We start from the raw sequence: 13575 nt of genomic DNA on the forward strand, positions 1-13575 counted from the left end.
GTAAAACCGGTTAGCGGAGAGGATTTGAACAGATACATTTGAAGGGATTTTGCAGTAGTAGTATCCACTTTTTTTTTTAAAAATTTATAGACTCTAGTTTCAACAAATAAACAAAATAAAAAGGGTTTTATAGCTGTAACCTTTTCAGTTTTGCAAGACGTTGTGCTTGTTATGAGCACAAACAGATGCTCATGTACCTGAATTATGCCCCAAAAGGACAAGTGAGTGCAGAGACTTACAGCTAACCCCGAATAATGCTTCATCGCTTATCGTCAGTGTGGTTTTGGTTTGGATCAGATCGGCCTGGATTCAGTCTGGGAACATCTGTGCTGCTAACACTCATGCTGCTGATGTATGCTGGAGGCATCCAGGCAAGTCTCAGCTTAGGTCCGGGTGGAGACTTCCCCAGAGTCAGAGGTAGGGTGTGTTTACATGCAAATGTCATATCTCGGTGCTCAAATCAAAGCATATAATCAGTCAAGAACTTTATTATAATGCAGATGCATAACGGAATTGCAACTGTGGTGCCCAGTGGTGCATATTAGGTAAAAGAACAACTTTATAAGAAGTGGCCGGCAAATTGCAAGAAATTGGTGAAATGTGATGATAAAATTATGTAAAAAAAAAAAAAAAAAGAGAGAGAAAAAAGGTGAAGATTATTAGAAAATTATCCAGAAAATTGGGAAAATTGTCCCCCAAACTATATATAAAATCATAATATTTTTATATATAAATCATGTTACAGCAAAAAAAAAACCCCAAAAAACAAACAAACAAACAAACAAACAGTAAACTCTTTTTTTTTGTTTAGCTTTTTTTTTTGGAAAGAAATTACTCAGGTTTCAAAGGGCTAACACCACTGTAAATTGGGACATAAATGATAAGGAATAGATAATTAACATTAAGATTAAAAAACCCCAGGTACAAAAATACAAGCCATATCATTCAAAATAGTTACAGTACTACAGTAGTAAAATAAAAACATGCATTGGGTGTGCAGACATCATCAGCATCATCATCTCTCTCCCCCTCAGATGTGTTCCTGTATGCTGTCAGTCACGATGAGCTTCTCTCTCTGCTGGTCAGTGTTGTTTTCGTGCTGCTGGTTGGACCTTGTCAGGAGCGTCGCTGGGGAACAGTCGCCTTCCTCGCCCTCTCCATCCTGACGGTGACCATTTTACCTCTCCTTTACGCGCTGCTCCTCTTTGTCGGTGGAGGCGAGGCAAGTCGGATCTGTGGTTTCTCTGCCATCCAGCTGGCTCTGTTTGCAGCTCAGTGTCGGCAGCTGGCACGGAGGAGGCTGCTCAGGTGTGTGCCTGTCTGGTTTCTTCCCTGGCTTCTTCTGCTGATTGGTCTGCTGCTGCTTCCCGGGACACCTGCCCTGCTTCACTTCTGCACAATCATCATCGGACACAACTGTATCCTTCCAGTCATGTGATGCTTGTACCAAAATGCATTCTCAAACATGGTTTATATTATGTTTTGCAGAAGCTTGATTAGAGCTCTGCTGAGGGACTGTATGGGTGTGCACAGATGTTGTTGACATCTGTCTCCCTTTTCTATGTTTTAGTGAACTTGTTGGCTGAAGACAAGTAACACCTTTTTCATTTTTACATATGTAACACTAAATGTTCACTTACTTATAGGTGAACATCAATAACAAAGCCAACAGTCAACGTGGGTTAAAGTATCGTAACAGGCTCTTTATTAAACTCAGGGTCACTAAGTGTAATGCTATAAAAAAAGTTAAAAGTTAAAGCATTTTGCTGGAGGGGTGTGGCCCACCAATTAGCAGGCCCATGCACTGGAGGTATACCATCAGTGGATAACCCAAACTACACAAAAGATAAACCCCTTTTCCGCCACAGAAAACATCCAAATTACTACCAATGCCACCGCAAATCTTAAATTTCGTCACCACAACTCATCAGGTGAACTCCCATTGTAATTAATTGTTGGCAGACCCGCATTGTATAATGCAATAATTTTGCAATAAAAAATACACAAGTTTTAATATTTTTATAAAAATCCAGTACCTCAGGATGTGTTTGCAACCTTACTTCACCTTAACAATAAAATAATTTGACCTAAAACAGTCTGTTTGGCTCACCAGGGAAGCATGTGCACAGGAGTGCTCACAGATCAGGAATGAGGCTGACACACCTGAGCTCCATGAGTCATTAAACAGTTCAAGTGCTGCCCCCCTGACTGGCCATATTGTGCCTGGGTCCAGCTAATACACCGAAATTGACAAATTGACATCATCTGATTGACATCTACCTTTTTTTTTCCTGGACACACTTTTGTGAATTTTTAGTGTCAGGCCGCATGATTACAATGTTATTATCCAAAGTAGGTGACCCATAGGTGTAAGATTTGTTGCTGAAGTTTTGAGCCGAAGTCTCCCTCCAAACCTACGATGAAGCGTATTTCCATACAAACAACACACTACTACTCTGTCAAGTTTTTCTCTTTTTTATAATACTTAGTGCACCTCTCAGATCATCAGTCCTTCATTGGAACGTTACAGGAGCTGGAGGAGGCCAGCGTCCTGGACTTCATTCCTGATTGGGTGTATATCCGTACATCAGCCAGGTGCAGACTGCCCACCTACACTCCTTCACAGAGGTGTGACTCATCTACCTCAAAGTCTCACTGATTATTCACACACTAACCACCTGTATCCAGATTTCATCATTTTGCTGTCATCTCTTGTCAAAGATCTAGATCACCTCCTCAGATCAAGCCTGCAGATCAGGCAGCTGCTTCCCCCATGAGGGATCCATCAGTTTTAAACCACCACCCATGGGTGGATCCAGTGCCTGCCTGGATCGTGAGAGAGTCTGCTGCACAGTCTGAGGCCGAAGTGTTGGAGGAACAGATGCTGAGGGCAGGAATACTGGCCTCGTTACAGGATGCTCCTGACAACCCTGATACAAAAGTGGAGGTGCCCAAATCATCTGTTTCCTCTCTGCGGTTAGTATGTGATACCATCCTGTACATGCATATGATTGATTCATTTCTTTTGTTCATGTCATTAACACAAACATGCGTAGACACCATTACAGTATCACTGCACTCATCAATACTGAATTACAAATAAAGTCTGGACTCTCTGTCTCTGTCTCTGGACTGTGGGAGGAACCCACAGAAAACCCACACTTACACAGGGGGGATCATGCAAACCCAGCACAGGAGCCTTTATGTCCTCATGAGCGGGACAGTATAACAGAGAATGAACCTCATCCACAATTAGACCTACCAGTCTCTCAGTCTAATGGTAATGTTCCTGTAGGTACCTTTGTCTTTTGTTTACATTATATTTCACATAAGGTTCTAACACTGCAGCTATTCCTTATGAGGCAGTAAGTTAGTAATTTTGGTTTGTACCATATATCAAGAGAGCATTTTAGGGGTGGAAGAGGACATTGATTCACTTAAGTGTCATTATATTAAATGTTGTGATACTGTATTTTATGATTTTCAAAAACATGAGCAGTTTTCAAATAATAATAGTGAACATGCAAAGATTGGTTGCAGAGGTTGTTTATGTTGGGTTTTAAGCAAAGACCACGAAATCCTTCAGTGTTTGAATCTATCTTCAGCCATTTGACTCTTCCTCTCAAACGTAAAATCAAATCACTAGTGTAAATTTAAGGAAAACAGGCCTTTAAAACAGGCAGTCATATATGGTGCAAAACTATCTCCTAAAATTAGATTTTCTAAAATTGCAATATATCACCTTATATCACAGCATGCTGAATTCTAACCTCTGTACACATATGCTCAGATCCTCACAAATACACAGACCTAATGTATATCATGTTGATTTTTTTGTGAATGGGTAAATACATTCTGTTACCTTTCAAATTATTCCCAAGTACAGCTTTATTTATGTCATTTCAAATAATCCTTCACTAACAGACTAATGTTTCCTCTCAGACTCCAGCAGCTGGAGAAGATGGGCTTCCCCACAGAAAAAGCTGTCGTGGCATTAGCAGCTTCAAAGCAGCTAGATGGAGCTATTTCTCTGCTCATCGATGACAGTGTTGGAGAACAAGCTGTGGTGGTATCGAAAGGCAAGAGCCCTGTGCTGCCGCAGAGCACCTAGCCGACGTCACGCTTGTGGTTTGCTCTTGTGCAGTAAACTGGACTGACATTATGCTTGGGTTTTGCTGAGCTTCCATATTATTTTTTTCCCTGTGGGCTACTTGTAGAACTAATTTAACGATCAAAATTTACGGGGAGAGGAAAGACTGTTCTTTTTCCACAACTGTGAATCCAATCAAGTGTTGATGCAAACCTGATGGCTTTGGAGACAGTTTGTGTGTCTGCACATAAAATGTACATTGGAGAGAGGAGATGCCATTTATTTACGCTTCAATCACACAAATAAAGAGAGGTGACATGTTAAAAAAAAAAACAATGAACATTATTTTATTACACCAATCATCTAGACAGGATTATCTTAACACAATAACACATTTGCAAGAAAGAATGTTGAATAAAATATGAAATGGTTACACAACAGCATACAAAATAAGATACAATTGATCATTTTAAATAGTTTCACAATAAGTTTGATATAAGATGAAAAAACAGTTATCAAGCCTTTTCATCAGGACAGTTTAAGCAGTCAACAGTGGTAAAAATATGTTCAAGTTCCGTTAACAGTTTTGCTATTTCCTCTGTGTGTGTTAAAGATCTTAAAATGGACAGTCAGTTCGCAGTTTTCTTTTTTGTATGTTACGACTGTTTCCGTTGATATGCAACTAAACCCAAATGTTTGTGCTTCTCTTTGCACAGATTAAATGTACAGTAAATCTACTGTTGTATATTACATCACTGTATCAGTGTGTACTTTAAAGGGGGAAAACACTCACACCAGAAAACTACAAATCACTGTTAGCAACACGTATCTCAGTTAGAATAGAGATGACTTCATCTTTTTAGTGCACTACATAACATTGAGTTAAACAATAGGATAGAAGTATAACAAAATTAATACTAGAAGAAGAAGAGGTTTGTTTGTGTACTTGTGTCCTGCAAACTGTACATGCTCAATATACTTAAATAGTGGAATCTCTTCAGATTGCAGTTACATTGTAAGAGCAATGCAAATCCAGTCTGTTTCCTGACATCTGATTCCTCCTTTAGTTGATGACTCTAAATGACCCTTATTGTCCAGAACTCTTTGTAACTCGAGGAGCACCTCAGAAGATTCAGATTTTTCTTTTTTAAACATTAAACATCTTTTTTTCTGAGGCGTTGCCAGAGAAATGAGACACAGAAGGAGCTGCTGGGTGTGTTATGTAAAGATAAGTGTTTATGGTGATGAATGTGGGGGGTCAAACTAGTTCTCAGGTTCCCGATGGAGGAGGGCATAGTGGAGTATCAGTGGAGTTTCCCTGAGGTGTCCCCCATCCTAAATCTGACAGTAAAAGCCCACAGAGGGTGTCAGATAAGGTCTAAATCTGTTGAGTGCCGGTGAGACCTATAGGAGGGGGAGTCAACCCAGCCTGCGATCCTCAGGGTGAGCAGGGGGGGCTACTTCCCTCGAACCTTGGTGTTGGAGGACAGAGGAGAAGCAAGTCGATATGGAAGCGCACCTGCTCGCTTATCTCTGTAGAAACTAGGGGAGGCTGTGCCAAACGGTCCATCCCCAGACCCTAGATCAGGCTCTGTTGAAGAAAGACAGCAGTTGGAACGGGGCCTCCCTGTCCGTCTGTGTGTGTGGACATGCGCACTCTGTCTACTCTCATGTAGCTGTTAACCGGGAGGTGTCACAAGTGGGCTTTTATTGTAAATGGACAACAGTGCCCAGTTTTTATCAACTAGTCTAGCTAGTAAATGCTTATTGGATTTATTTAGGCCTTTGCATCAGGCTGGTAGGGCTGCAACGATTCCTTTTGTGATCATTTAATTGTCTATTTTATTCCCATATAGGTAAATGATCTCATCTAGAAAATGCTGATGATAACCAATAGCTCAAAACCCAAAGAAAAACAATTTCAAGGTTCCAAAGCTGCAAATTCTCAATTTGAAGTCCAAACCAAATTTTTGTTGTTTTTGTTCTTTTTTTATTTGTTGTTTTTCTTTTTGTTTTTGCTTGAAACATTACAGCTCTTAAAAAATTGCGACTGATTTAATTTCTGTTGTTTTACTCATATATCATTGCAGCACTACAAGCTAGACTAATACACTTTACATCCATTGGTGCACATTAATCTGCAATTTTATACGAAACCTTAAAGGCCCAATAACAACAATCAAAGTTAGCTCGGATATTTTTGCAGTGGGGCTGTATGGTGTACTTATTCAAAGCCGGTTTATCTCATATAGTAGATGACAGCACATCCCCAGTTTGGAGACGCAGGCAGGAATGCTGACGGGTGGACAGAGGGCAGCAGCAAACTGTATTTAAGCCATCGCAAAAAGAGTCTCACCCAAAAAAAATCTATATCAGTTAAGTGTATGCTATACTGAGAATATTTTCACTGCTTTACTTTTCTGTCAGACATCCCGCTCCAACAGGGAAGCCTTAAACAGCTTCAGTTCCACGTCTACGCTGTTGTTAAAGCCACCAGATTCCTTTGATTAGAACAGTGATTTGGATTATTGAACACAAGAACTGCTAGTCTAACGCTGTCTTCTTCTAAGTTATTTTTTGTTATTGTGTGACTTTTTTTAATCTGAACTAACCCCTTTTAATGTCAAAATCACACAATAACACAAACAGACTTAGTTAATAAGGCCATGGCAGACCAGCAGCTCCTGTGTTCATTCATGTTCAATCAGTTTTTCTCAGTGGAGTCTAGCTTTAAGGAGAGAGTGATACGGAAAAGGCTGCCTGACAGTGAGGTAAAGCAGTGAAAATATTTTAAATAAAGCGTACACTTGCTTGCCGACCTTTCCACAGCAGCACATTGTTTAGCTTCTGATGACTGCACATCTGCTGGTAACCTGGGAGCTCGCTCACTGACATCTACTGTAAGTAATACGCTGACTATAAATCATGTAACCCTGCTGCAAAGGAACTTTCCCTTTAAAGTTAAAAACAATCTTAAACTGTCATCTCACGTTAATTCAAATCATGCTAACCCCTGATTGGTGCTTGGATATTTGTGACATCGACCGGTGAGAAGAGCACAGAAAAATGCACCAATACAGGAAATCATATGTGAAATATCTCATGTAAGTCAACAAATTTTCAGGTTCTTTAAAGAAATATCTGCGCTACAAACTAAACAATTCATACATACGAATACATCTGCTTTTCAGTGACTATATCAACATTCAGCAGTTCAGTAACAAGTGGTAATTTAATGCCTCTAGTGCTTTCTAGATCTTGTAAAGGCAAGGCAAGGCAGCTTTATTTGCATAGCACATTTTATACAACATGTGCTAAAAGAAAGGTCAGTGTAAAAAAAGGTCAGTGAGGGCCAGCAGAGCTGTGGGAGAGGATGTCTCGGCGTTACCTGGCCAAATGATCGCCTCCAGCAGCGTCACCCTGCGAGCCAGAAGCTCAAGGTCTGCCTGCAAGTCGTGGAACATCTGCAAGCTAATGTCCTATCAGAGAGCAGTGACAGGGGGGACTGTGTGAGGGGGTGGAAACACCAGCCTGAGTCCTGGGGCTGCTCGCGACTGTTCCCACTCCCTGTCCCAGCAGTGAGGTGCAGTGGGAGTTTGAGCCCCCCCAACCCCCCCACGTTTGACCCCTGCCTAAAGCTGACCCTGCCTCAGGCCTCCTACTCACCATGAATACCAATCATAGTCTCGAGGATTAAAACCCTCTCGGCTAAGATCTTCAGCGCCTCTCTGATCTGATGTATTCCGTCCCCCTGTGAAGATAGATACAGCCGTCAAGGTAAGGAGCACAAGCCAAAGAACTGCTCGCCAAGATGCAAGTCATTTTTTCACCTAATACAATTCAGCAGTTAGAAGGTTAAAACAGTCCACATATCTGCCCAGCACTCTCAGACGTATCTGTTCCCTGTATTTCTCAGTATCTCCCTCATTCTCTGGCCATGCTGCTACATGAAGTCAATCTCTGCCATGCTGGGCTGGGCAACATCAGCATGCACGTTACAGACCAGCCTCAGGTTGGTGACATAACACAGCTGGATTACACTCTCCCAGGATCTACATTTGATCATGCCATCTGCATCCATTTTGGTGAGTAGCAACAGTTTGAGCCAGGCATCACAGCTTTCATTCTTAACGCTGTGGTCACAAAAGTTACCCAATGGTACCTGACAGAATGAAGCCAGTATAGATTTACTCTGAAATCTAATTCATTTGTCTTTTGTGAAAAGTTAAGGCTATGGCTTCATGAGTTGTATCCTCAAAAATAACAAAAAGGAGTTCAACAAGAGAAGTAAAGAAGACAGAAACAGCTGAAAGCATCACCGTGGCAAAAGAAGGCATGCAGAGAAAAGCTGAAGCTTTTGGTGAGTGAAAAGCACAGATTAGTAGACAAACCAAGATCACACTGAATGTTTGAAGAAAAAAGGCAAAGTTGAGTCACATGACTACTGACTATATTTGTAATTGTAGCCACTCTAGCAGCTAGGGATGGCAATGTCGGTTTATTGGTTGGTCTACCACTTTCGTTAAGACTAAAATATCTCAACTACTATTGGCTGAATTAACATAAGATTTTATATAGAAGTTCATGAATTATGAGACTCTGACTTTTCATTAAGCACCATCATTAGGTCTAAATTTTAATATACAAAGTCTTTAGTTTATGGCCAAATACCTGCAAAACCAACAAATTGTAGTATGCTAACATGCTAAACTAATGTGGAAAACATTGTAAACATATCTGCCAAACATGAACAAGTTAAAGGGACGGTCTACTACAAAATCAAAAATACATGTTTTTAATCTTACCTGCAATGCTATTTATCAGTCTGGATTGTTTTGTTGTGAGTTGCAAAGTGTTAGAGTTATCAGCTGTAGAGATGTCTGTCTTCTCTCCAGTATAATGTAATGAAATGGTAGTCGGCGTATGGTGCTCAGCCCCAAAAAAGTACAAGTGAAAACTCAAAAACAGTGTCTCTCCAGAAATCATGACTCAGCTACTCAGCTGTTTTTATTACGCGCTTTGAGCACCACAAGCCGAGTGCTACGTAGTTCCATTATATTGGTGAGAAGGCAGACATCTCTACAACCGATATCTCTCTACATACACTCGGTAGCTCACATCAAAACAATCTGTATAGATAAATAGTACTACATGTAAGAGGAGAAATATGTATTTTTAATTTTGGGGTGAACTGTCCCTTTAGCCTGCTTATGTTCAGCAGATATGTTCACAGATAATAATATTCCCAAATAAATCTGAAGAGATTTCATAACTTCTTTGCCTTATTTCTGTTTTAATGACACTCTGTTATTTCACTCATTAGATGCATTTTTTAATTGATTTTCACATCCAGGAAAGAGAGTTAATGTGGTACTGAAGGGTGAAATCATGCAAGGTTGCATTGTGGGATAAAAGAGGAGGATAGCTGTATCCACTCCACTCACATCAGAGCACAACACCTCTAAACCCAACAGGACCCACCACTGACACATATGGAGTGATTTGGCATATACATTTCACACATTTTCTTTGTAATTCATTTCAAAGTTTTGAAGTTCGTAAAATCAGACAAATCCAGAGAATTCAAATATGGATTTTACTATATTCTACATTGATTCACTCACTGTTTTAATTTGTGTATTTGTGTGTTGTATTTTATATATTTTTATATGTATATGCCAAAGTCAGATGCTGAAAAGGTGACTGTGAAAGGTAGCCATGGGGACAGTAGCTTGCAGAGGGAGTCAGACAGCTTTAGGGTCAAGAGGACAGCGTCGTGACAGGGGACAGCAGTCCAGAGCACACCCCGAGGACCAACAAAAACAAAAACACATTAACACCAAGAGATTTCACACACAAATTCAGACGGATCAACACCTCAAAATCACATATACTCATACAGAAACAACAATATAAAACACTTTATGACTATCAACAGGGAGGAAACTACAGAATGAACAGGAGCGAAAAAGAGATGAACACCAGTTTGTGGCCGATCGCAGCCATAAACATGATGTAAAAAGATCCTAACCACAACATGAGATGTGGGTCATGGTTAGACTTGATTTAGGTTACGGAAAAGATTCATTGTGAAAAGTGAACACGTGATGACTTAAAAAAAATATATCTTACATTTAGATTGCTCTTGTCAAATGAGAAAGAGGTAAAAGAAAAATAAGGGTTAGACAGACACAGAGAAAATCTTTAATGATCAACAAAGGAATCTTAAAACGTTTTGCTTCAATCTTCCAACTAAAGGTAAAACCCTGCTGTCCAGGCCCTGCGTCACCACGTGAACTGCACACTGCCACCAACTACTTTCTTACCGGTAAGCCCTTCTCTCCTGGCTCTCCCTTTGGACCCGGTGCTCCCTGCGAAGAAATATTAACATCCAAAATTACTTTGAAACATTAATGAAAGTGGTGCAGCAGTTTACAAGGAAAAAGTGCTCATTCTCTGTGTGCTGTCGCTGGTCAGAGGTTGCTGCTGGTGAGCGTAGTTTACAGTAATATAACCAGCCATGACATGTGTTGATGTTTCCCTCCATATGCTCATTTATTCAGACCATAATCATCAAGGCAGCATGGTGGAGGTCGCTTACCGGCTCGCCTCTGAAGCCCCTCTCTCCTGGGTAACCTAAAGGACCCTGAAAAACCAAAGGCATGCTGTATGAGGACGTAGAGAAAATCTACTGAATATCATGAAGCTGTGAGTGAACTTACTCTCTCCCCACGATCTCCCTTTGGCCCCACAGGGCCCGGCGTTCCTGGGGCTCCAGGTTTCCCCTGTATCAAATTCAAAAAGCCAACGATGAATTTGTATCACAACATATGTGACAGTGCTAAACAATAATGCGGCTCTGCTTACATTCTGTCCTTGTGGGCCGGGAGGTCCTACTGGGCCTTTGGGACCTGGGGGACCTGTGTAATAGGTTCACATTAGCACCAAATGCCTTCACCCTCTGGGAAGGCAAGAAACTGAAGCAAATATCACTCTCTTCAAAGCCAGACTCCTTTTTAAAAAACATTTAAAATGTTTAACATTCCTGAACACATGAGCCGCTTGTCTACTGCTGCCTTGATCATTTAGTTTATTTGTGTTAATGTGTAACTTTGTTGTTAAAAAATAGTTATTTTGGTTTCACCAAAGTTACAGAATAATACAAACTAACTAACTGATGGAGGCAGACTATTCAGTGAGATAAAATTATCATTTTTGTCTATGCAGTCTGGTGACGGGAGCATAGATGAGGAGGTCAAAATAATCTAAATATAGTGTACATTTAAACTGATTGTTTAGGTGGCTAATATACATTTTGCTGCTGATCCCCATCCACAGCAGTACACTGCTCAGCTTTCGTGTCGGTACCTCAGCCTGCTTCTCTAAACTGGGGGCCTGCCAACCCACATCTACTATAAGTAATACACTGACTATGGATAAGTACCTCGTACAACCACACTTCAAAAGATCAAACTATCCTTTAACTTTCAGTGCTTGGACTCAACTTTAAGAGATGTTAAGTGTTTGGTCACCTGGTTGGGAAAAAGCATTTGTGCTTATAAGATCACAAAAACAGAACCTACATGCTCCCGCCAAATGCTGAATGAGACTGTAATTTTGTGTTTAAAAGCATTTGAGATATTTGCATTTTCCAGTATGGGGACAGAGTTTCACAAACATGACAAACTGTGCAGTAAAAAGATTATAGATAATAATGGTGATGAACACTCACCAATAGGCCCGGGGGGACCCTGAGGTCCTGGAACAGGCAACCCTTGTGAGTCATGGAAAGTATTACTGAAGAGGGGATCTTTTCCACGACCTGGAGGTGAAATAAAATGTGTTTAATGGGAGATACTCAAGTTTTTCATTATTGCACAATGTGTGTATTACTGTATTAAGCATGTGATATTTGATAAATGATCTTGTTTGATATTTTACCTTTAAAGGGATCATTAGGACTAAACCTGGTCCTGCTGTAGTTATGGGTTTCAATAATTGTTTTCAGTGATTGTCAACAAATCCAAAGTGCACTGCCATAACATGAAAATGTGACATTATTCTCTTCGCAATTGCAGGACTGTGCTGTGGCTATGTAGCATTTCATGTGATTTATACACACTGGTTACATTTTTATAGTGGATTCTAATCTCACGGTTTAGGTCAGTGGTTTAACCTTTTGAAATCTGAGCCAATTGGTTTGATTTCTTTTGGAAACATGGAGAGAAAAAAAGAAATGAGCAACTTGGCAAGATATGTCCCATAAATTGCAAGAAAATGACTTGAAAATTAGTTTTTTTTTGTTTTTTTTTTTAAAAATGGGCAACAATAAAAATAAAAAAATAGGGAAAATGTTTAGAAAATCTATATTTGTAAGTTTTGTAATTACATATTCAAAACCCAGCACTTTGTTTCTCTTGTTTTGCTCATTTTGAGAAAATTTTCTTGTTTTTATAAATTTTTTGCTCATTTTTGGGCAATGTCTTGTTAAGTTGCCCATTGACTTCTCACCATGTATTGAAAGATAGTAAACCAATTTGCTCAGGTTTCAAAGGGATAAGTGAAAGAGGAATGATTTTCATGTAGCCTGAGAGAAAGAGCTCGCTGAGAAGTGAATCTGAAGAAGCCTGTGGCGAAAAGCTTTGTTCCCCCAGTTGCACTTGTGATCTTATAAATATGAACTTGTGAAGAATACTGATCCAGGCCGTTCAGTGTGTGATGTTTTATTGTTGTTCTTGCTGTATGAATCCTGCTGTTGTAGTAACCTGGGGTGGCACTTGTGTGAATGCTGCACACAAAGGAGTACTAAAGCTCTTCTCATTTCTCTATTTTGTGCCTCCTTGTCTCCTCTCTCCTCCGTCCTCCCGCCTGTGAACCTGGATATTGACCTTAACGCCACATCTTGAAGGATGTCTCAATTCCTAAAATGCATCCTGAGGAGAGAGGAGGCTTACTGGAGGAGCTATGTGCGAGGATGCACAGGTGTATCCTGTACAAAAGTCTTTTCGGCACCCGTGATGTATGACATCTGTACATTTTCGTCATGTTACGCCCCATTGTGAATTTAATTAGACGTAAATATAAAAGTTGAAGTCTTGAACAGTGTTATTCTCATCAGAAAGAGATCACAAAGTACAGCAGTAGACTTTAACAACTCAATACACAAATGATGCATCTGAGCCACAAGTTACATTTAACCCTTTGAAACCTCAATCGACATCAATTTTCTCGTGCTGCATTCAGATGCCTTCTTATAAGCTATTTTAACCCTTTGAAACCTGAGCAAATTGATTTAATTTCTTTCAAAGACATGAGGGAAAAGGCAATGAGCAACTTGCAAGAAATGTCATTAAAAATAGATATTTTATCAAAAAATGATCAAAACAAAACCAGGGGAAAATGTCCAGAAAAGTATATTATTGTTGGTATAATTCTATATTTAAAGATTTTGCTACAGACACAATTGTGGGATTTTTTTGCAGTAT

General features: G+C 40.0%; 2 protein-coding genes across 7 annotated transcripts in view; one reads left to right on the forward strand and one right to left on the reverse strand.

Annotated features, from left to right (window-relative positions):
* The first annotated feature begins 254 nt into the window (after positions 1–254).
* Positions 255–4840, forward strand: rhbdd3 (rhomboid domain containing 3). 4 transcript variants are annotated; one of them, XR_006105912.2, is made up of 6 exons: positions 255–417; positions 1035–1418; positions 2502–2628; positions 2722–2976; positions 3152–3280; positions 3943–4082. XR_006105912.2 is itself a non-coding variant. In XM_042488356.2 (5 exons), exons 1-5 carry the CDS (start codon positions 255–257, stop codon positions 4109–4111), a joined length of 1098 nt encoding a protein of 365 aa, XP_042344290.2. In that variant the 3' UTR covers positions 4112–4840. The 4 variants fall into 4 exon arrangements, 2 of the variants coding, with proteins under 2 accessions (XP_042344290.2, XP_042344291.2); XR_015776451.1 differs by having other exon boundaries at positions 3152–3291; positions 3943–4081; XM_042488356.2 differs by lacking the exon at positions 3152–3280 and having other exon boundaries at positions 3943–4840.
* Positions 4355–13575, reverse strand: part of emid1 (EMI domain containing 1) — a 68834-nt gene continuing 59613 nt past the window's right edge. The window contains exons 10-17 of one of the 3 annotated variants that reach the window (XM_088076792.1): positions 11823–11912; positions 10958–11010; positions 10813–10875; positions 10692–10736; positions 10417–10461; positions 10223–10234; positions 7757–7841; positions 4355–5681 (exon numbers count right to left, since the gene is read on the reverse strand). In XM_088076792.1, the coding sequence (XP_087932918.1) occupies positions 5548–5681; positions 7757–7841; positions 10223–10234; positions 10417–10461; positions 10692–10736; positions 10813–10875; positions 10958–11010; positions 11823–11912 (527 nt within the window). In that variant the 3' untranslated portion in view covers positions 4355–5547. Of the gene's footprint in view, positions 5682–7478; positions 7570–7756; positions 7842–10222; positions 10235–10416; positions 10462–10691; positions 10737–10812; positions 10876–10957; positions 11011–11822; positions 11913–13575 lie in introns of all 3 variants that reach the window. The other 2 variants (XM_042488354.2, XM_042488355.2) reach the window with 2 other exon arrangements.

This window comes from Plectropomus leopardus, chromosome 4 (genome assembly GCF_026936395.1).
Source record: "Plectropomus leopardus strain MGB_pleo_1.0 chromosome 4, ASM2693639v1, whole genome shotgun sequence".
In the NCBI taxonomy this organism is placed as follows: Eukaryota; Metazoa; Chordata; class Actinopteri; order Perciformes; family Serranidae; genus Plectropomus; species Plectropomus leopardus.